Below are 24431 nucleotides of genomic sequence, written 5' to 3'. Positions count from 1 at the left end.
AGAATTAGGGTCTTGTGTATCCATTGATGGAGGAGCCTGCTGTTCAAGGAAAAGACGAAGATCTTCAGGACGTTGAAAAGATTTAGAGACATTGTCTTTCCAGACTCGCATTATAGAAGGATCAAATAGTCCATATTTGAAACCAAGGCTCCTCAGTTGCGGACGAAGAGATGAAAATTCTTTACGAATAGCCACAGTTTCTTTAGCAAAATCCTGATGGATGAAGATTTTGGTTCCATTCACCACCAAAGATGGTATTTCACGAACAGCTTTCCGAATAAGGACCAGGTGATGATGGCGCAGGACCTTAAATATCATCTGCCTTGGCTTTGAATGACGAGGATTACGATGTGACGGAACTCTATGAGCTTTATCAATTTCAAATTTTTCTGCAAACTTGATATTCAGGAGACCAGGCAGAAGAGATTCAAGATAAAGGCGACAATTGGTCCCTTCAATTTCTTCAGGCAAATTAAAGATGCGCAAATTGTATTGCCTATTGCGATTTTCTAAGTCCAACAGCTGAGTATGCATTGGCATAATTCTAGTCATTAAAGGTGTAAAAGCATCCAATTTATTCTTATTATCTTGGATTTTAATGGTATTGTCTGACACCTTCATGGACATAGAAGCCATATCTTTACGAACATTTTTAACCTCTGAAGCAATGGAGTCAGTATTCAAACGCAAGGCTTTAATTTCCTCCAAAATCAAAGACAAAGAAGGTTCTGAGGATTCCACCACTTTAGATTTTGTGGGAGGAGGAGAAACCTGCTGCTTCCTTTTATTAGCTGAAGGATTTTTTTAATCCATTTTGAGGTGAAAAAATATGTCTGAATATGAAGAAAAATAGATTGAAACAAATAACCTCAAAATATGAGGAAAAGTATTGTAAATATGGACAATTGCGTCAAATAACACTGAAAAAACCCAGGTGCAGCAGCTAAACAGAACTGTAGGCGGAGCTAGGCCCAAGCCAGCCTCTTTCTTAAATGACTCTCCGCCCCCAGGCTCACATTCTCGGCATTACCTCGATGAGAAGCATGAAGCAGAAGTCTGTGAGGAGAGGAAAAATACATCCGTCGTTTAAACAGCTCAGAAACGAACTCACAGGTAGGTGGAGGCTTCAGGAGGCAAGCGCCGGTATTTTCGCTGGGTTCTGGACGGTAAATCGTCGTTAATTAGGGCTAAAAGCTCCGGGAATCACGGAGCTCCGGTGGCGGCGGCCATCTTGGTAAACGCGCTCGCGCGTCTCCTCACAACCGTTTTCTTTTGACAAGGTTTCGGTTTGATCTTTTCCATCTTCTTCTTGCCCAATGCAGGGGTCAGAACAAAGGGCATACTCTTGCGTCCTGCAGCTGCGATGGTACATCTCCGCAGGACATACTTCATTTGATGATGTTTTGCCCATTTTGTGATATGCTCAGAATATCCTTTTTAATTCTTTTTTTGAAACATACCAATTTTAGACGAGTACGGCCTGCTTATATATTTCTTCAAATGTTGATGGGTAACACTGTATTTTATGTGCTTATTTTTTTTTATATCTGCAATTAGGCTTAGGGCGAGTTGTGACTAACTTGCCTGACCCATGTCACTATCCCCGGCACTGTGCACTTTACCTTACTCCACTAGTCTTTTAACTAACCACTCAATGAAGCGGAAGGTCTTACTGCACCATTTAGAGCGTTGTTTAGCAGGTATTTTATGTGTTCGTGGAGATTTGGTAATTAGACATTTTTTTAAATGCATATGTTTTTACATTGTATATACTATGCTTCAACCGGGTATGTTCCCGTCTGGATTGTGTGTATTATATTTTTACATGTACTATTATGGTTTATCACATGAAACTGAATAAAGTGATTTTGAACTTAATATAATGCAATTCAATTTAGCCGAGTTTGGATTAATTACCTTTGTCTAATATGTGTTAGTTCAGTGACAGGGACATTGGTGGTGTGAGGATTCATATGTGAGGGAGTAGTACCTAGAGTACAGTCAGGATACAAGAAGTCGGTATTCTGTTATGTGTTTTTTCCAGCCACTTGTCGTATGGCTGTATGCTTGGGGCCGAGTGCTTTAAGAGAGGCTGGAATGTGCATTTGATCTAAAGTCTGGCTTACTTTTGTGGCTGTGATACCAGTGGCCAGTTTTAACATTGTAATGTGTTGCCCTTGTGTCACACATGGTGTCACAAGGGAACACAATACTTAAGTCATGTTTACAAAGCAACGCAAGGCCACCTTGTCTGGCCATGTGTTGGTTGGTAAATCTGGAGTAATGCAAGGCAGAGCAAGTCGCTGTCTTGAGTTACTCTGCCCTGGGAAGGCGTTCCGTGTGTGGAGCGTGGGTTTTCCCATGCATCCACCCATGGATTTTGGCGCAATCCAACTGGTAAACCAGAGAATGCGTCAAAATGCTATGCCTTCCCAAGGGAGGCGAAACAAGGAGAAATATCTTTGTTTCCTATTTCATAGTGTGCTGCATTCTGCAGGACACTTGGAAAGAGGAAGATGCCCCTAAGGTTTGTGTGTGCCATGGACTGTGCCATATATGGGTAAATGTGGCACATTCCTGCCCTCTCCTTAATATGCAGTGCAGCAAGTTGCATTACTGCATTGCATGAAATATAGACAAATCTGGCCAGGCCGTCTTCTGGGTAATGAAAGCCCGGATGTGATGTTGGAGTTGCCTGATAGTTTAAGGTAGTGGAAGGTGTACTATGTGCTCTTGGTCGCCAGTGGTCAGAGACCAGGCTCCAATTTGACATAAATGCATCATTGGATTTGTAACAAACCTCCTTTTTAACATTTTATTTATTTATTTAACATTTAGGAAGGAGGATAATATTTTCGCTTGGCGGCAGTTTTTCTTCTGCAACTAATGCACACAGGCCTTTGGCCACTAAGGCTAGCTAAGCACCTTGTGTCCTAGTAGTATTAGAAAAGTAGTTTTATTCTTAGCAAACAGTTTCAACTACAGTGTTCAGAAGAGGGGTATAAAGTGACAAATCGCGTCTGCTAGCTTAATTAATCGGGGAATATTTGATCAAACTAGGAGGGAGTTGATAGTAGTTCACCTACCAGCACAAAAAGCATAAAGTGAATAGCTTGAGCAGACATTAACAACACCTCTCCTTGATTACATAGTAATAAATAGTGAGAAGAGTTCTGTAATTTAAGATAGACTTTGTCCTTTCCTATTTGTCAAGTACGTTACAATGGTCACTGTGGGTTTCCGGCCTTCCAGGATCTTGCCTACCCACAGTGAGTAGTTACCACCACTGGACTTACCCTTTCCCCCAAAGCTTGAGACCACTGAGTTGTCACTCTCTACTGTAGTTACCTTATACGGAGGGCATTGGGAGCATTCAGGGTACCATCATTCACAGTAACATTATTACCTTTTCCTCTATTAGAGATTTATAACTATGGTAAAGGGAAACTGTTTTTGACTCCCTCGGCAGTCAGTGCCACTACTTTTATGAGGTTAATATATACCCCCAGAAATGTCTTCTCTTTAATAGGGGTACGCTACAATTTGTGAAGGTTGACTCTGAAGCCAGGCAGTTAATTGGCCCGGTCTTTGCTGCTATGACATCAGAAAACAACTTCCTTTCACTACCCAGCTGTCCAAGCAGAGATACACATGTATGGATTGCACCTTAAATATACTGCCTCCTCTGACACATTTTGGTGAATATTTTTGGCACAGATGTTATTCTGTATGATAACACAAGGAATAATTAAGGTTGCCACCTACCACCAAGCGAAGGTACTTACAGTGCTTTTATTGCACAGGGACGTGTATGTTGATTGTTGCTAGAATGTCACGTTATTTTTGTAATGCGCTTACACGTAGCAGAGTAGCCGTATATCAGCCTAATTAAATACTGTTACATTTTGCTTCACAGGTCTCTGATTTACTTTTTCATTTTTTAGGCAGAAACAGTATCAATACTTATTGATCTGAGGTTATGTAGTCTATATGTGTGTGAGTACACATCAGGTGGCCCCTAAGGTGAGGGTTGTGGTCAAAGGAACTAAATGTGAAGGCGTTTGCTAACATGGCTAGAGCTTCTGAGGCTCTGTCCAATTACATTACTTTTCTCATAATGACATGTTGGTCGTTGCAGTGCCAATTTTAACAGATCCTTCCATACCCTTCTTGTTCCGCCTGCTGATTTTCTTGGTTGGCATGTGGCCCTACTGCTGTGCTAGAGGAGCACGTTTCTAGGTCAGACTTGTTTTTTTGTCCTTTCCTGATCACTATTTCAGATAGGCTGATTACAGCCAGCTGCAGAAACGTCACTCTTAATTGTGACCATGTTATAGGCGCTCCAGTTTGGAGACAGCCCTTTTGCTATAAGAAGCGTAACTCCATACTAGGGCTGTGCCTGGAGAGCAGCCTGGGAAGGACATTTTAAAAGAATACCAGCATAATCCAGTTCTGAAGTTTGAGAAAGTGGATCTACCTGAGTTACACGTGCGCACCATATACGCACTTGACCTAAATATAGGATGTACCCACAGTTCCTGGCATTCATATAACAGTGGAACTTTACACAAGAGGGGATTAAGAGTTGATGGGTTGAGGATGGAAATGCATTGTGATGTAATGCTCATTACAAAGGGTTACTCTTTAACACATTCATAAATTGGAGCAGCGTTGGGGTTCTCCTGATGGGAATGCTGTTCTAGACACTCGGTGCATAGGTAGAAAAAGCTTGTTGTCTTGTTTTTTCTATTTTACAGTTGTTTGCCTGCAATCTGATGGTGTCCTGGAAGTGGGTGTGCCGAGATCGGCCAAAATTGTGAACTTGTCTGCAAGATGAGCGGGTGTGCCGGTCGTGATCGTTTTGTAAATTTTGCAGCTGGTTTTGAAGATAGTGCGTCCCAACAAGGGGAGCCAATGGGGTTCCATCAGGAAGGGGTGATGTGATCATATTTTTTCAGGCTCTGGATGAGACGTGCTGCATCATGTACTATACCCCTAAGGGATGCCAGTGTGGTATCTGGGTGGCCACGGAGTAGCACCATCCATATACAATAGTACGAGGGCTTAAACAGAAGTTCAGAATTTGCTTTATGGAAGAAATGGTTCGACTTTTTGTAGAAGAGAGAGCTGGTACCATTTTTGTATTTTTAGACTATGTCTTCTTTTTCTGGGTACGTTTGGTGACTAGTGCAAACCCACTTGACTTTTCATATTCTGTGCAAGTTGGCGTTCGGAACCATCAAGGTTCATGTCATTGAGCCAGGTATGTATTGTATCTTGTCTATTGTTCTTTGCAAATAATAGGAATTTCTTATTGGTTGGGTTGAGCTTCAGGTAGGCGCTGGACATCCAGGCCTGGACTATGTTCAAGCTGTCTTTGAGCCGTTACATGTCTGAAGCAGTGAGACATTCGGGTCTTGATTTGGGTTTTTTGAAACTCTTTTTCATGTTGCGTCCCGTGATCGGGGGTGAGGAGTTTCTGATGTAAGTATGGACTTTCCAGAATGCAGTCTATTACACACCATGTGGATCTTTATGAAACTTGATCTCTCTGACGCTTTTGAGACCAAGTGCCTGGGATCAGGGGTTCCTGTAAGTAGCCTTTAGGTTATTAGAAGCCAAGGACATTGATTTAACACAAGGAAACAGGTTTCCCCCTATATATATTTGTTAACTTATCGTTGTGTTACTTTGTAAGTTTGGGCCTGTCAGGCAAAGTTTCAATAAAGTAAGCACCAGCCCTTTGTTGGTGCACAACGTGGGTGTCTTGGTTCTAATCCTCATTGGTTACGTAAAATTGTTTTCAACTGAACAGAAGCCCAAGGCTGGCACTACTTCATTTTGTGGTTCAGGGCAAGGCACAAATTGTACAGAGAGTGTGGGTCTAGTTGACAATATTGATGGTGGCAGTGCAAGTCATCATTACTTTAAAGAACGTTCTTCCTGAAACTGTCCTTAATAAACATGAAAGAATGCATTTAGAAAATACACGAGTCATTTTGTATGACCTGATCCACCAAGCGATATCAAAAGTGCATAGCACCCATGACTTCAAAGTTTTCCGTTGCTAGTCTTTCCTTCCAGTGTCAGCAGTGTCCTGTGGTTTGAAGCTAGTGTTTTCTGAAGTCCTCCATTGAACCCAAGAGCTCATATGCTTGCTAACCCAATTCGTATCCAAAGATGGTGAATCATGTGTGCAGGTTTTGAGCACATTTTTAATGTTCCTCTTTATCTCCATAAAATGCTAAATTAAGAGTGAGTGTCATTCCATAATCATATACTGCAGTAATGCCCCCTGATTTACTGAACAAGCATGCAAGAGAAAAAGTACTACGGTTGATGGGTGAAATGGCGTGGTATTTTGAGATCTGGAGTTAGTGTTTTTAAGAGATTCTAGGAATGTGGCAATTGAAATGGAGTAATTTTTTCATTTTGTTTGCAAATACTTGTATTTTTCGATTGAATTGAATAAAAAAATCTTGCATTTCGAGGCCTAGTGTTGCACATAATCATTTTCTTATGTTTCTGTATAGTGTTTCTTTGTGCAATAGGTGAGTCCACCACTGTCTTCCAGACTTGCAAATTGGATGTAAGACAGTGCCTCAGGTGATGATGCTACCATGCAGACTAGATTCGTTTTTTCCGCTGATCTTAAGCAGGCAGCTTAATTTTTCTAAAAAAAAAAAAAGTCCAGGACTAAAAGATTTTTCTTAATAATCGGAACCACTGAATGCTGGAGTAGAAAAGTACCAATGCTGCCCAGTCTTGATTTTACAGCATTCTTATTTAGACTGCTACCTTACTCTTCCTGACTCTTTTTCTCAAATTAGTAGGTTGTTTTTCAACTCTGCTTTCTCCATTGGTCACTGACTTCCGATATTTCACTTCCTTCTGACTTTAGCGACTTTCTCTTTTCCTATGAGTCAAAGTCTAATGATAAAAACATAAATCCTGGTTCCCAAAAAACACGAGTGCCCTTGATGACTGCCTGCAAGCCCTGGCGTTGCACAAGCACTGATCTCAAATATCACTCACTGATGTGTTTAGTAGTCAGACCATGGGTTCTCTTTTGTGCACAGGAGACTCCCATATATGTTTTGCGTATTTCTGTGCTGTGAACATTGCCCTCTTGCAAATTCCAAGAGAGATAGTATGGCGCCTGGGGATCATCCTGAATGGGGAAGTTAACATCTCACAATTTTGGCAATAATAGGGTGTACTGTGGTGTGACAATGCTGGTTATGAAAATGCTGGTAACGTAACAGTAGACAGTGTCTGATCTCATGATGCTATTAGGGGCTTGAGCTTGGCCCTAATCCTATAATGATGTCACTTGCTTGCGTCTCATGAGCTTGACTTCAACTTCTACGTCTCGCATTGTTTCTGTTTCCCATAGAACAACATCCCGCCAAGTGTGATGACCCGACGGAATACATATGTGTGCACAGACCGGCCGGGCCTTGATCGGAACTCACTGTTGCAGAATGGCAAGGAGAACAGGTACCATAGCTAATGGCTGCACAAATAAGCCAGATCCTTTTCCTTTAAAAGGCACCTGGGTAGGTTTGACAAAGGCTGGAGATGAGGGATTTGACTTGGCCTGGGCCTCTCACTCGAGCTTATTGATCATTGAAGAATGAGGTGGATATTTGGTTTCAGTTGGCATTAGTGTGTGAGATTAGGATAGGAGTAGATGCTTTCACTGAAGTGGCTCACTGGTAGCAAGAACAATCAGTGGATGGTTGGGCGCCAAGGGAACTTTGGGTTTGAGTATTGAATATAAAAATTGTGATTTAGGTCTTTATGCTCTATGCAATCAAAAAGAGTAATGAAAATAAATCAGTTACACGTAGTGTAGTGTGGTCCTAATGAGCAAGTGCTTGTACTCCATGGACACCAGATGTTCATGGGGAAAGAGTTGTAGAAAGAGGGTGTTTTGACCTCACGAACAATTCAGAATGGTGACATGGGTGTTAGGAAGTAAGCTTGGAGGATGAAATACAGGTGCCATTGAGAGTTGGAGGTTTTGCAGGGTTCAAGAAAATGCGTAATCTCCGTGATTAATGTGACAATTGCAGGAGGAGCTTCACAGTCCCATGGTGATGCAGGCAGGGTGATGGAATGGACTGGTTTGGAGGTGGATAGGATTACCTGCCTATTTCCCACTTTAGCCCAGTAGTGCCCTATTCTGCTTCTCATTCCTTTCATTGCACCATGCAACATCTAATTTAACCCAACTAAATTATGTGGGGCATCGTATTCTCTACTCTGCATATTGGGACTAAGAAACATGGTAGGTGCTTGAGTTCATTAGGGCATATTTGATAGAGCATGATAGTACCTACCCGCCATGGCTACTCTGGTTGAGGCTTGACAGTGGCAAGGGCAATAGGTGCTGGGGCACCGTAGACACTTAAAAGGAGTGGGGTGAGTGGAGTGTTGTTCTTTGGCTCAGTAAGTACTTGGCAGTTTTGAAACCCACACCCCTTGCCTATTCTGACAAAGGCAAGTGACAGTGATATCGATACCAGGGCTTCCACTTCACCCGCAAATAGTGGGGCAGATAGAGGAGGCTAATAAGGTTTCATAGTTTTCTGGGTGAGGGGAGCAAGAGGGTTGTTGTGCTACATAGGCGTTTTGGGGTTGCCTGGCAAGAGAATGGTTGGACTCAAAGGAGGAGAGAGAGCGTATGTACCTCCATTTCCTGGAGTATGTACTTGATGATGTCTTGGTATCTCAGAATGCATGCATCTGGGAAGATAGCGTGGCCTTAATGGAGGTGAAAACAAAGGTCAATTGTTTAATGTAAAATCCCTTCTGAGTTCCATAATGCTCCAATTGTTAATTGATGCGCTCAGATAAAGGAATCCAATTTAAAGGAGCTAGACTCCGCTTGAAGCCTAGCAGAGCTCGATTATCAGGCACCATCATGAACATTTATTTCTCCACATCAGTTTTTACTCTCAATTTATGATCACACTTTCCAGCTTGTTACATCACAAGCAAGTGGGTGTTCAGCCGCTCTACCTTTCAAGCACATACGCACTTTATTGGAAGCACAAGTTTTTAGCCTTACGGATGGGTGAATGGCCCTTTCTGAAGAACCTCCCGGAATGGCGCCGGCCGGGTAGTAGCACTGAATGCAGGTTTTGTGGCTACCACTCTGACACAATGGAACACATCATCTGTGCATGCCCTGCACTGCTTATGGCCAGACGGTCACTGCTGCGAGGCCAAGGTATAACGTTTGGAGTTCGATCTTGCCGCCAAGCAATAATGGCCGCTCTTAACCCTGACAACACCAAGTTAAACATTGGGCATACGAAATTTGTCTATAAAGCGTCAAAACTACTTGAAGCCACAATCGCATCCGAACCCTCCTCACCATAGCACGGCGGTCGAGTTAATAGATTCAATAACCAAATCAGAGACTACAAGAAATCCAGAGTGATGTCCTTCATCAGAACATTAATAGACCTTAACGGCCCCCCGAATTTTAAGTAATTTTAAATCCTTCGTTTTTAACATTTATCACAGTCATTTTTATCGTTCAATTTTGTCATGTTTTAAATTGTAAATAGTTTTTTACAACCAATCAATAAAGAGTATTATTACATCACAAGCACATAACTGTAGATTAGATAGATCATCAGACATATCCAAAACAGCTTGGACATGTCACAAAGCCAGCAGTGCCGTGCACAAAGCAAAACAAACTGCTGAGCAACCGACATTGCTCTGAGCTGTGATGAAAATGGGAAACCCATCCAGTCCTACCTCCCTTACTCTGAGATCATCATTCTCAGAGTTCAATTTATCAGACATGCGACCCAACCATCTAAAATTGCCAACAATGGCCCCCCTGCAATTAAAATAGAGCTCAACCTTCGTATCACACAATGGACACAAACGTTTTTAGGATGGACATAAACATGGTACTTGAAACAGTACAACGCAGATTCCAGTCTGTAAGGAAACAGCATCTTTGTAGCCCACATCCCAGACAAACCACTGCTTAATGAGCACTTTCTACTGTCTGATGTGTACAAAAGTCAATGACATGACTTGACCCAGTTGATTACAGAGCACTGTTGTGGTAATTCCCAATGGTATTGATACGTTCTGCATTTTCTAGTTTCTGAACAAGTTCTCATTGTGGAAGACAACCTAGTACCATTTTCAGGTACCCCCTCTATCTCAAGATCGGTGTGCATTTGGAACATCCTTGAACAGTTGACTCTTCATAAGTGTTACTGTACCGTGCATGATTTTAAGGGCATGTTCAGATTGATATAATTTCAGTACCTAGCACTGAATTTACACATCACAAAAAAGCTGTTGTGTGTAATCATTCATCTTATGTACTTTGAAATGATTTCAATACACCTGCTCGCTAGTTATTGAATCTGGAATAATTTCAAATGTTAGGAAAACAACTTCATTAGGGTCAGCTAGAAGCCTGCTCCAGGTAGGTACTGCAACTGTTCCAGATAAGTACATGTTTGAGGCATATAAGCTGCAGATTGTACACTTATGCGTAGATCGCCATCTGGTGTTGGGCTCGGATGCTTGCACTTTGTTGTTGTCTTGGAACAGTCTTTTGTAGTCACAAGATAGGTGACTCCTCCCTTGGACGATAGTGCGCATGGGAATCGACTACATCCTCAGATTGTATTTTTCCAGCCATCGGGTTCGGATGTAACTTTTACGGTTCGGCACCGTAGTTCCAAACCTTTTCTCACGCGCAAACTAGCTACAATTCTACGGTATTGTTTTTGATCGCATAATCTTCCACGCACATCTCAGCTATTTGATTCAAGTCGTCGACGTGGGCCGCTGGGCCTATCGACGCCACTCGGGCCTACAGCTCATGGAAAGGACTCCATTAAAAAACTGCTCCCAGTGTGGAGCGAAATTACCACACAGTGACCATCACAAGGTCTTTAACCTCTGTCTCTTGCCTGAGCACGACGAGAACGATTGCCAGGCCTGCGCCTCTTTTCGATCCAAGAAGACCATCCGTGATTGCCAGGCCCGACGACACATCATGGCGCAGAGAGCAGCTCCGGCACCAGTGGACATCTTCGATGAAGGCCCTGATGTCCCGGAGGAGGATTCTGAGGACCTGGAAATCCTATCCGAAGCAGACAATCCAGACTCAGACGACCACATCACTCCTGGTCAATGAGTGAGTACAACTGCCCCTACCCCAACTCCACCCGAAAAAAAGAAGGCCCTGGTCAAGACTTCGCCTGCTGGCCCGAGTCGCGACCGAAAACATGCTTCAGAAGCCCCGCCCCCGAAGAAAAAGTACAAGCCTTCCGGTAGCTCGGGACCCAGCAAACCGCACATTATTGTCCCGCAAGCGCCTTCAGCACCAAAAACGGGAGATCCCCAAAACAAATCGGCACCGACCACCTCGACGCCGAAAAAACCACCGACTCCATAGGTAAGCCGCAGGACCCAAAACCATCTCCTAAGGCCTCGGAGCACAAATCCAAACCCCCTTGGACCCGAAAAAGTCGGCGCCGAAAGCGGTTACCGAAGAGGAAGAACTTTTTCGACCGGATCCTGTCAATCCAAAGCAGACAAAACTCCATATAAACCCAAAACCAGGACATGTGGATGCTGTTCCACATAACAAGAGGAAGTTGGACACACCAGACACTCCTGCAGTGCATGTGAAGAAAAAAGATTGTGCCACTTCACCTTAAGACCCTCTTCTCCTGTTCCTCCCCCTGAACCTGTCTCTTTTCCACAGCCTCCAAAACTCCCACCTCCTTCACCACCACCACACGATGATGATGATGATGATGATAATTTAGGGGGTGGGGGAGGCAACAAAGACCCTTTCACTGACCCTGATACGGACACTGATATACCACAGGACGATTGGGAAGACTATATTCACCCAATAGATCCCACAGACCAACCTGATCCCCAGCCATATCTAACAAAACCATCTCCCCCAAATGACAATATTGGCTTTGGTCAACTTTTAAATAGAGCTGCTCTCTACCATTGTGTTCCCATGCATTCAGACCTAGCAGACGAAGACTTCCTTCTAGACACCTTCCAATAGTCACAAAAAACAGTTCAAATTCTACCAATGATAAAAACGGTCATTACACATGCTCCCGACATATTCAAAGACCCGGTCAGAGCTAGAATTCTTAATCCCAGAATTGATCAAAAATATAAGCCCCCCCCTACTGATCCCACCTACATCAAAGGGCAGCTACCCTTAGACTCATTAGTCGTAAGTAATGCTAGGAAACGCGCCAACTCTCAAACCTCTGGTGATGCACCACCTCCGGATAAAGAATCTAAATTATTTGATGCCTCTGGCAAGAGAGTTGCTGCACAAGCAGCTAATCACTGGTGCATAGCCAACACGCAAGCATTACTTGCTAGATATGATAGAGCTCACTATGGCCAACTAGATTACCTACTACAACATTTACCTGATCAATACAAAGACCAGGCAAATTATTTAATTCAAGAAGCCAAAATAATCACTAACGTGCAATCATATGTGCCCTTGATGCAGCTGACACAGCCTCTAGGTCCTTTAACACTAGTGTGCTACTCAGAAGACATGCCTGGTTACAAATCTCAGGCTTTAAACAGGAGGTACAAACAACTATCCTCAACCAGCCGTTCAATCAAGAAAAACTCTTTGGACCGGCTGTAGACAGCACTCTAGAGAAGATGAAAAAGGACACTGAGACTGCAAAATCCATGGGAGCATTACAGTCTCCAACTACACGTGGTTCCTTTAGTAGCTCCTTCTATAGAGGAGCATCCAAAACCATTGGAGCAGACACTGCCTCCTCTTCATACAAAAACACCCCACAAACATCCCCCAGCGGAGGATATTTTAGAGGGGGATACAGAAGAAATAAAAACAAGGGCAGAGGCCGAGGTAACAACACTCGCGCCTCCTGTGAGAAGTTAGCCTGGCATACGATGTCCACTAGTTCTAGTGCATGAGTACAAAACAGTGTTCACAAGGTACTCATTTAACTTCACCAATATATACTTTTGCAACTAAAGTTGTTGCTCTGCTTTAATCTTAATCAAGATTTGAAATGCATGAATGACCTTTCATTAAGTCACAGTATTAATCAAAAGAACTCTAGTACTCCTTAACAAGCCTGCAGAAGCATTTCATTACAGTGTACCTGGCTTCAGCCGAAGCAGGTAGATTTATTTTGAACATAGGTATGAAAGTATATACACAATAAAAAGATTTTTATATTTTTCACATTCGAAGTGAAGTTGTGACCCTACGTGTAGTGACCATAACCCTATCTCCGTGAATATTCTGTGACATAATTGGACTTTAAGACAGTTATTAATGATAAATAATCCAAGCTGTCTCTCTTGTTGTTGTCGACTGCGTTTCGACCCTCTCTAGGTACCGGGTCTCATCAGGACTGTTTACAGAACTAAACACTGTGAGTCTGCCTAAAATAATCCTTCCTCCACATTGTCACAGGGTGAGCACTTATATAATGTGCATGTTTAAAATAAGTTTAAAATAATGATTCCCTGATTACAGATCCGGATATTCCTTCGCAGCCTCGACTGCCATCCAAATTCATCATTCATATACTGGTAAGATTATACCACCTCCTAACAAGCTCCATTCTCCCTCAATCCCGTAAAATACCATTGTAGTTATACATTGTCCCCTGTTTAGTCCCCAGATAAACAGTCCTACTTCAACACGGCGACTTCCTTGCCCCACTAGATCTCAAGAACGCCTACTTCCACATTCCCATACACCCTGCCCACAGGAAGTATCTAAGGTTCATACTGAACGGACAACACTATCAGTTCAAAGTCCTTCCATTCGGGGTAACCACCACGCCCAGAGTGTTCACAAAGTGCCTTGTGGTAGTAGCGATACAAAAGGGGATGATGGACGGAGCGCTTGAACAAATCAAACACTCACCCCCAGTCAACTGATCTGGGTTTAATCCATCACCATTCTTTAGTTCACTCAGCCACCCCAGTTCAGACATGGCTATATGCAAATCAGTCTGACCCTGTGCCTCATGGGAACAGTCCAGCCCGAACTGCCAAGCCATGTCTTCCCTGGACCGGAAACAAGCATCCTGGGACCGGTTTCGGATTCATAATCCTCATCAGCCAGGCTATCTTGAATCCAGTGGCCAAGTGAACAAGGGACTCACGTCTGAGCATACCCTGCCACACTTAGGGCGAACAAAGCGATACAAAAGGGGATGATGGACGGAGCGCTTGAACAAATCAAACACTCACCCCCAGTCAACTGATCTGGGTTTAATCCATCACCATTCTTTAGTTCACTCAGCCACCCCAATTCAGACATGGCTATATGCAAATCAGTCTGACCCTGTGCCTCATGGGAACAGTCCAGCCCGAACTGCCAAGCCATGTCTTCCCTGGACCGGAAACAAGCATCCTGGGACTGGTTTTGGGTTCATAATCCTCATCAGCCAGGCTATCTTGAATCCAGTGGCCAAGTGAACAAGGGACTCACGTCTGAGCATACCCTGCCACACTTAGGGCGAACAAAGTGATACAAAAGGGGATGATGGACGGAGCGCTTGAACAAATCAAACACTCACCCCCAGTCAACTGATCTGGGTTTAATCCATCACCATTCTTTAGTTCACTCAGCCACCCCAGTTCAGACATGGCTATATGCAAATCAGTCTGACCCTGTGCCTCATGGGAACAGTCCAGCCAGATCAGTTGACTGGGGGTGAGTGTTTGATTTGCTCAAACGCTCCGTCCATCATCCCCCTTTTGTATCGCTTTGTTTGCCCTAAGTGTGGCAGGGTATGCTCAGACGTGAGTCCCTTGCTCACTTGGCCACTGGATTCAAGATAGTCTGGCTGATGAGGATTATGAATCCGAAACCGGTCCCAGGATGCTTGTTTCCGGTCCATGGAAGACATGGCTTGGCAGTTCGGGCTGGACTGTTCCCATGAGGCACAGGGTCAGACTGATTTGCATATAGCCATGTCTGAAATGGGTTGGCTGAGTGGGCTAAAGAATGGTGATGGATTAAACCCAGATCAGTTGACTGGGGGTGAGTGTTTGGTTTGCTCAAACGCTCCGTCCATCATCCCCCTTTTGTATCGCTTTGTTCGCCCTAAGTGTGGTAGGGTATGCTCAGACGTGAGTCCCTTGCTCACTTGGCCACTGGATTCAAGATAGTCTGGCTGATGAGGATTATGAATCCGAAACCGGTCCCAGGATGCTTATTTCCGGTCCATGGAAGACATGGCTTGGCAGTTCGGGCTGGACTGTTCCCATGAGGCACAGGGTCAGACTGATTTGCATATAGCCATGTCTGAAATGGGGTGGCTGAGTGGGCTAAAGAATGGTGATGGATTAAACCCAGATCAGTTGACTGGGGGTGAGTGTTTGATTTGCTCAAACGCTCCGTCCATCATCCCCCTTTTGTATCGCTTTGTGGTAGTAGCAGCACACTTACGAAGACAACAGATCCATGTCTTTCCTTATCTCGACGACTGGCTAATAAAAGCAAATCGTACAACCAGTGTGTTCATCACACTCATCAAACCACCCAGTTGCTTCACAACTTGGGATTAACAATAAACTACCCCAAGTCAAATCTTCCGCCCTCCTACATACATCAGTATCTAGGGCCTACACTGGACACTTCCAGAGCTCTGGCATTTTCCAATCCAGCCAGGATAGCCAGTATGCAAACACTAATAAGCAGATTTCAAACACAGCATTCCCTCCCAGCAAGGGTATTTAAGCAGCTCATAGAAATGATGGCCTCTTGCATCGTTATCGTTCCTCATGCAAGACTTCAGATGTGCCCCTTACAAGAATGCCTAGCACGTCAGTGGAACCAGGCTCAAGGACAACTTACAGATCTGGTGTTGGTATAACCACACATATCGCTCTCTGCAGTGGTGTAACATACAAAACCTGTCCAAAGAGCGGCCGTTCCCAGAGCCGGTTCCACAGATAGTGCTCACAGCAGACGCATCACTCACCGGCTGGGGAGCCCATCTCCTAAACCACACAATTCAAGGCAAATGGACCACTCAACAGAAAGTGCTCCACATCAATCACTTAGAACTACTGACAATATTTCTAGCATTAAAATCATTCCAACTACATCTACAGCACAAGACTGTCCTAGTCCGGACGGACAACATGACAGCCATGTATTACATTCAGAAACAAGGAGGCGCACATTCTTTGCAGCTGTCCCACCTCGCACAGGAGATGGGCCATTCCACAAAACATATACCTTCTCGCAGAACATCTTCCAGGAGTTCACAATCAGATTGCGGATCTCCTAAGCAGACAGACACAGTAGATACATTAATGGGAACTTCATCCCCAAGTTCTTCTACCATTTTTCCAACCGTGGTTCACAACACTGCTAGAACTCTCAGTAGTTCCACACCAAAAACTACGCCTCTCCCCAACATCGCTAATGCAGAATCATGGAGACATAAGGCACCCCGATCCAGGTCAACTGAATCTAGCCCTCTGGCTCCTGAAGTCCTAGAGTTTGGTTACCTTAACCTTCCAACGGACTGTATGAACAGCATTAAAGAAGCCAGACGCCCTAATACTAGAGCTTGCTAGGCAGCAAAATGGAAAAGATTTGTCATCTACTGCAATAACAATAACATTGATCCACTGGATGCTTTAATCCAGGACATCATTTGCTATGTGTTACATTTACAAAGATGTAATCTAGCATAATCATCCATACGGTTACATGTAGCTGCACTTGCTGCTTATTTACAAAACAGACAACACTTGTCATTATTTAGAGTACCTGCAATTAAAGCCTTTATGGAGGGCCTTAAAAGAATAATTCCTCCCAGACTACCACCCTCTCCGGGGTGGAATTTAAACATTGTTCTTACCAGGCTCATGGGTCCCCCATTTGAACCTCTATATAAATGTGAACTACAGTTCCTCACATGGAAAGTAGCTTTTACCTCTCTTAGAAGGGTAAGTGAGATCCAGGCTTTAACCATACAAGAACCATTCTTACAAATACATCCTAATAAAGTGGTTCTCAGAACAAATCCAAAATTCCTTCGCAAAATCTTCTCTGCTTTTCATCTTAACCAATCAGTTGAGTTTCCTGTGTTTTTTCAAAAGCCAGACTCTGTGGCAGAGAGAGCTCTTCACACACAAGACGTCAAAAGAGTCCTGCTTTATTATATGGACAATGCCCTTTCGAAAGACAAAACAAATGTTTGTATCCTTCTCCCCACCTCATAAAAGTAACTCCATCTCCAAAGCTGGGATCGCAAGGTGGATAGTAAAATGCATTTAAATATGCTACAAAAAGGCTTAACACACATTAACAATTCCCCCTAGAGCACATTCAACACGCAAACTAGGGGCATCCATGGCATTCTTAGGGAACATTCCCTTAGATGACATATGTAATGCAGCAACATGGTCTACACCACACACCTTCACCAAACACTATTGTGTTGATGTGCAGGCTAAGCAACAAGCTTCTGTGGGCCAGGCTGTTCTTAAGACACTTTTTCAAACTATTGCAACACATACAGGTGACTACTGCTAGGGGAGACACTGCTGTACAGTCTATGCATAAGTGTACAATCTACAGCTCATAAGCCTCGAACGGAAAATGCTACTTACCACTATGCATCTGTTCTTGGCATGTAGAGCTGCAGAGTTGTACACGCCCACCCGCCTCCCCGGGACCTGTATCTGTTCCAGTTTTTATCTTAATTAGATACTTACATGGACATCTATTCTATTTCCTATAAACTCCATCATTTCCCTGCATGGCGAAAAAAAACAGTCTGAAGATGGAGTCGATGCCCATGCGCACTATCGTCCAAGGGAGGAGTCGCCTATCTCGTCACTACAAAAGACTCTTCCAAGACAACAACAAAGTGCAAGCATCCGAGCCCAACACCTGATGGCGAGCTATGCATAAGTGTACAACTCTGCAGCTCTACATGCCAAGAACATATGCATACTGGTAAGTAGCATTTTCCTTACCCTGTTGAATCTCATATTTATTATAACTTGTGCATGTGGTGGGTTTAGGCTTCTAGACTTAATGTAAGCTGTACCTATTCCTCTTGGGCAACTCCTGCTCCAGGAGCTATTTTTAAAGATTTATCATTAAAGATGTATTCATTCTTTACCTAGAGATGACTAGCCCTCAGTCCCTGGTTCTTCTGGGCATTTATTAGTCTGAGATTTCCCGTGCTAGCAGTTACTCGGTCTTTCAGATGCCCAGCAGTTAAAACTTGCATACCCATTACGAGAACCCTACTGACAATATCAACAGGGCTTATTACTCCTTAAACGATTCTAAAAAAGGAGGTTTTCCAGAACTCCTTGACAAGCATGATCAGTTAAAGAACCCTGAAAGTTTGTATGTCGTCCATCATGTGCATACCACCATTACTACCGACCGAAACATATCATACTTTCAGAGATACCAAGATGAACAGGTCACACATTTTTCTTGTCCCAACCCTATCTTAGTCCTGTAACCCTAGCCAGGTGCAGTCGCTTCCAGTCTACTATATTACAGTGAGAGAAGGAGCACGATGGAGATGCCCTGAAGGTTTTTGATCATCCTCGGCTCTGGGTACCTAGAAACTACAATAAAGCCTGTATCCTTATCTCCCATTCGGCGGTAACCCACTTCTCAGCCGGGCTGGTTTCCTGCGAGTTTGTGAATGATTTGCCACTCGTAAGCTGACTATAGCACAGGATTTGATCATGGGTGCTGTGTTAAAACAGTGGAGTGCATTTAAAGGTTTCTGCATTTCTATTTGGTTTTATGAAGAAACCTGTCCCCGCATGTGAGTGTTAATTTGCCATTTATTTCAGGTTTTGAGTCTCTAGGTGTACACCTCCTCCGAACCAGTAGCAGGCCCAAAGCCGCCCCTTTCTGTCTGCCCTCTTGATCACATGACTGGGCCTTCTCCTGAGCCATCCCTTCTCCTTCCTTTAACCACTAATCATTGATATCCTCTGAGCCTGCTCAGCCTTAGACAGATAAAGAGTGGAGAGTTAAGGGACTCTTCCTGTGCCGGAATTTCTGTCTAGGACACTACTCTCTTCCTTTATCAAACTGCAAACCTATCATCTTCTCTCTGTTAGCTCCACAGTTTTCACAGATTTGCTCATAGTATCACCCAGTCCTGTTTTTTGCACCGCCACCACTCCAGGTAGACCATTACTATGGTGTGTACTGTTTTTCCGTGGTTTGTACTGCTTCTTCTTCTAGGTAGACTCCGGAGTCACTTTACACTGGTGTTAAAGCTGTTGTCCTTGGGTTTGTACCTTAAGACTCGTGGCCTAATTACGAGTTTGCAGTCCATAGGACCGCCAACTCGCAGTGGAGGTGCACCCGCACCAGAGGCCTGACCTCTGTATTACGAGTACGGCGGTCGGATCTCCAGAGAACCACTGCACTCACCAAGGATCCATGATACTTGGCGTTGGCATGGTGGTCTTGAGACTGCAATATGGTTGGTGGTGCTGCTGCAGCACTGCCAAGCATATTACAAGTTTTCTCACCACCAGCAGCCCCATAGCGGTTCTCACACCATGAAAATGCTGGCGATGAGGAAACTTAGGGGGCCCTACTGAACCCCCTGCTACCTCAGGGCCTAGGGATGCACGTAGGGGGGGACCATGTTTGCCCCCTGTCTAAATGCACAGTCGGTCAGCGCGGCATGGACCTTACAGTCCATGGCCTTCTGGAACGCGCTGTGTCGGGCCCACCAAGCTGCCTTTTATAAGGCTCTGCTGTGCGCCTTTGAAAGGTAGCGCCATGGGCCTGCCGCCGCAGGGCCGCCTGCCCGGATTACAACTTTTATGGTGGGTGGTCAGCAGTCGACTTCGACCGTGTGGGAGCAGGACGGTGGCATGGTGCACCACACCGCCAAAGTCGTAATCAGACCCTTAGACCACATGGATCCATTACTACGGTGTCTGCTGATTTCTTCTGTGTAGCACTGTTATTATTTGTGGGTGGACCTCATGCTGAATGCATCAGAAGTGTCCTTTTGGGGTCTGTGAAGCTGAAAAATTGTAAAAGGTTCTCAGATATGCCTATTCCATTTACAAGGGTTTTCCTAAGATAGGATTTTATCACTGGCAAGTGATTATAAGACAGAAGGCCCATAATGAGGTGCAATGAAACAAGCAGTCCTCTGTTACTAAAGTCACTGTAAGGAATTAAAGCATTTCCCAGTTCAGGCACTGCTGAAGATGAGGATGGCTAACCACATAGTGAAAACACAAATTGAGGCATCTCTACTGTGTAAGTATTTATGCTATCATAATTTGTATAATGCTATTTTACCAATGGAATGACTCCTTTCTGAGTCCAGGCACCCTTTCAATTTGATTCTGGGATTTTCCAAGACCAGTTGTGTATGTGATGTTAGGATAGTGAATTTGGTGTTTTTAGAATGTGTGGATGTAGTTCACATGCTTAGCACATAACTACCATTTAGTGTTGGGCGTGGATGTTGCACATTGTTTTTCTTTGAAGGATACGTTTTGGGCTCAAGTTGACTCATGACCCCTCCCTGAAATCCAGAATGCACCAGGGCAAAGGCTCCTCGTCAGATTGTTATTTTCCCCCAAACGGTGAGTGAAAGTGAAGTGAAGCAGGACAGTAAATGTCTACAGGTGCTTTGGGAAAGAATCTGTGAAGTGGCATATCTGAAGCATGGCCTTGCATTGTGGAGGGGTGGAAGGCATGTGTAAATCCACGGTACTACAAGATACCAACAGATCGTTACTGGTAAGTAGCCTTTCCTGTTTGTAGAATGTGTAGCTGCAGCTCACCGTAGGCGCTGAAACGAGAGGTGCGGGAGTGCTGCACCACCTCCGAAATAATCATGCAGGAGTTCTGAAGGTGAATGATCAATAAATATGCCTTTATGTTTATTTTGTGTTTATCTTGCCTCATTTACTATGCATTCAAAGACAGAGGTCAAATGTGAGGCTATTTTTCTAACAAATTGCTGCATATTCTTTTAACAAGGAACCTGGTGTTTGGTTTTCTTTCTCTTTGTAGGAAAGAGGAGTGTTATCTGATGTGGGGGTTAGACCTCACCAATGTATAAAAATAGCGTGTATTTGTATCTTAATGTAGACACCAAAACAAATGTTATAGCATACATATAAGCGGAGTTATTGATTTTTGAAGCAATATTAAATCAGTGCAAAATACTACATGAAAAATATAACATTGCAGTCAATGGGAAAAACCACTGCTGACAATGGGTCACTTACAGGTCGAGTTACGTGGAACCCTTACAGGGGTAAGGGCATACGAGCCCCTGGACCTGGCCACAACAGGTAGATACATTTTCCGTAGTCGTAAAGTCCGGGTATAGAGTTGTCCTGGCTGTCCGCGGTGCTGAACAAGAACTGCAGTTATGCTGGTTTTACCGCTTACACGGTGCTGCGAGAAACAGAATGCAAAAACACAACAGATACACAGCTTCGGGTTGAAGGTTGGCACGGTGTTCCCTGTAGATGCAGTGTCAAGAGTGGGCGTTATATGCCGGATTGGCAAGCAACAACCTTTGGCAGTGGTAAGCACATCAAAAAGGTACTGGAACGTCACTGGATCCTAGGAAGTGATATAGCGGCGTGAAACTTAATGGCAGGCAAGACTACAACCCCCACAATGCACTGGACCCCTTGGATGTGTCCAGAGATTCGTCAGAGTCAGTGAGTGTTTTTACCTGCAGTTTGCAGTGGACGAGTACCACTAGTCTAGAGGAGTGAGACAGTGATTCTGACATCCACAGGGGCCTCTCTCTCAGGGAGTGCCGAGGTTTAGCGAAGGACGAGGTTTGTTCACTCAGTTCTAAGACTGTTACAACAGGAACAAAGTATCCCTCTTTTGCTTTGGTACTGTGGGCAAATTCCTGTTGTCATTGACCCAGGTCTCCTCTTGGTCATTCATTGGTGCAAGTTGTTCAGATCTGAGGTTCTAGTACCAGGGTGGTGCCTTAAATTCTAGATGTATGGGAGTTATGTAGGTGGGAGCTAGTAGCCATTGGGCGGCTAGTCCACCCCTGAGGTCGCCAGTTCTGGAGGTGTAGATCTCCTTTTGTACCCAGAATCCTCTATTCTTCCATTCCTACAGATGGCAGAAATCAAATTGTAATGTACAAATCAGGCTGCTCCCCCTGGAGGTGTCCCTAGCCTTCTGGGAATCTACACTTCCCTGCATATCGAATTTCCCACCTGCCCGATGCAAATGCCTTTGAAGCTAACTGCCTTGTTTTGACACTTCACTAGCCTGCTTGAGAGGAAAGAGATGTGACCTTCCTGTCCAAGCCTTTGTTCCTGCCTCCTGGGAGTGATGACACTGCCTGGCTAGATGCCAGAATCCTGTCTTGATGGCAGCAGGTGCAGGAAAGTGCCGGCTGGACAGCCAGAGAAGCTGAGGCAACCAGGTGGGCAACCTCTAGTGTCTCCACCTGGGTGTATGCCATGTGACCTTGGATTCCTGTCAGGGTTGAAAAGGCACTTTGTTTGATACCAAACCTGACCTATTTCGGCAGTACCATGATGGAGCTGCCAACCTCAAGAATGGCCAGGTGGCAGCTCCTGTAATCGTATGGTCTGCTAACACTTGTAGTAGTTTCCAAAGGGGAATGCCACTATAGTCTTGCACTTACATGTCCTCATCTTTAATACTATGCACCCTACCTTCTGGGCTGAAGAGGCCTATCTTAAGAGTGCATTTGACTGTCCCACACACGGTGAGGGCACAGTCGAGTTCAGGCAGTTTGCACTGCTCCTGCAGTCTGCAGTGGCATGCGCCTGCTGCCAGTAGTTTGCTTGGGTCTTTCAGGGTGGCAAAAACCAGTAATGCAGCCCTGGAGACCCCTTTACCACATATGCCCTGGTTACCCCTGGTACCATATACTAAGGGGTAACGTCTTTGCCAATTTGAGATTACCTAGTCGAACATAACAGTTTGGAGAGAGCACAGACACTGGGTTCTGGGCAGCAGACTCCAGTGCACTATCAGAGTCATAACCATCAGTATTTGGAGCAAAATGTCTGTGTGTGTGGGGGGAGGGGGGAGGGGGGGTGACCTTACAAAAAGAGCTCTTTCCTGCACTCTGACTGCAAAAAAGGAAGATTTTGTAAAAGTGACCCAGGTGACAATCTTGATGGGGTGCAGGGAATGAAAGAAAGGCTATAGGATGTAATTCTTTTCTAGCACACAACACGATTTAAAGACCTGTAAATGAGCTATACAGATTTCAAAATATATCAGCAATTAGTAAAGCACAAAAGATGCCCTTTTTGGTAATTCTGAAGTGAGATGGAAACAAAGATTTTAATAGGATCAGAACAAATCAAAAAAAATTATTTGGTGATGTGCAAATGATAAACATGTGCTGAAACCCGATTTCTACACATCGTTTGTTCAGTATATCGATTTATCAATAAGATTGCACATCTGTGCAAATTTAGTGGCCTTTTTTGTAGCAATTATTTGATTGGCATTAATTAATAAAGTACCAAAAAAACAATGCTGTCTGCAAATGACTGTGTACTACCCCACCATTGCTCCAAAATGAGCCACCAGCAACATCCTACAACATTCCCACTCTCCTGTTGAATGTGTGTGGCACATTTGCTATACTTGTTCTTTGCGTGATGCTTGGATTTTTCAAAATCCCTGACTTCAGTCATTAACATAAATGGCAGCACACCCACTCTGAAAAATGTTCCAGCATCACTGTAGTTTACATGCTTTATCTATACTGAAACACAGTGCTCTTCCCTGAAGTAGCTGCTTGTGAGCAGATGATAGATTTGTAAACACTTTTTTCAGGATTGTTTGCTCGACATGTGCCTCTTGTTGGGCATGAATGTCTATACAACTTGTGCCTTGTGAAAGTGTACAGAGAAGGCCATGTAGCTGCTTTGCCGATGACCCAGGACATTGCCAGAAAGGCCACAGCGTTTCCTTTCTTACAAGTAGAATGTGCCTTAGGCACAGAGTGAAGAGTACATTTCACCCCGAAATCAAAACTTATACTTCGATGAAAAACAACTTGCAACATCCATGCCCAGCATCAGATGACAGGTTGGCCAAAGCATGCAAATCTGCAGCACTACAAACTACAATCAGTTTTAGGGAAGTACACTTTTCCTTATCCAGTGCATTCATTAATTATAATTCGTATTGAGTAACATGAAATACAGTTTGAAGATAGAGCCAAATTGTGGTGCTACACGTTATGCTACACGGAGGGTCGAGTAAAAGGCATGTCCTCCAGGTTTTGCTACTGACTGGTTTTTCAATCATTTTTGGAACCACAACTGCATTTCATGATTATACACCACTGATTCATGTTTCCACATATTTTACGAAT

The 24431-nt window shown here is 44.1% G+C and overlaps 1 protein-coding gene across 2 annotated transcripts in view; it reads left to right on the top strand.

Moving 5' to 3' along the window:
• MARK4 (microtubule affinity regulating kinase 4) overlaps window positions 1-24431 on the top strand; it is an 811738-nt gene that overhangs the window by 588732 nt on the left and 198575 nt on the right. For both annotated transcript variants that reach the window (XM_078660898.1, XM_078660899.1), the window contains exon 14: window positions 7397-7500. In XM_078660898.1, coding sequence (XP_078517024.1) covers window positions 7397-7500 — 104 coding nt within the window. The remainder of the gene's footprint in view (window positions 1-7396; window positions 7501-24431) is intronic.

The sequence above is a fragment of the Lissotriton helveticus genome, chromosome 9, assembly GCF_964261635.1.
Source record: "Lissotriton helveticus chromosome 9, aLisHel1.1, whole genome shotgun sequence".
In the NCBI taxonomy this organism is placed as follows: Eukaryota; Metazoa; Chordata; class Amphibia; order Caudata; family Salamandridae; genus Lissotriton; species Lissotriton helveticus.
The sequence above is the reverse complement of the archived record's forward strand: the minus strand, read 5'-3'. Positions and strand labels throughout refer to the sequence as shown.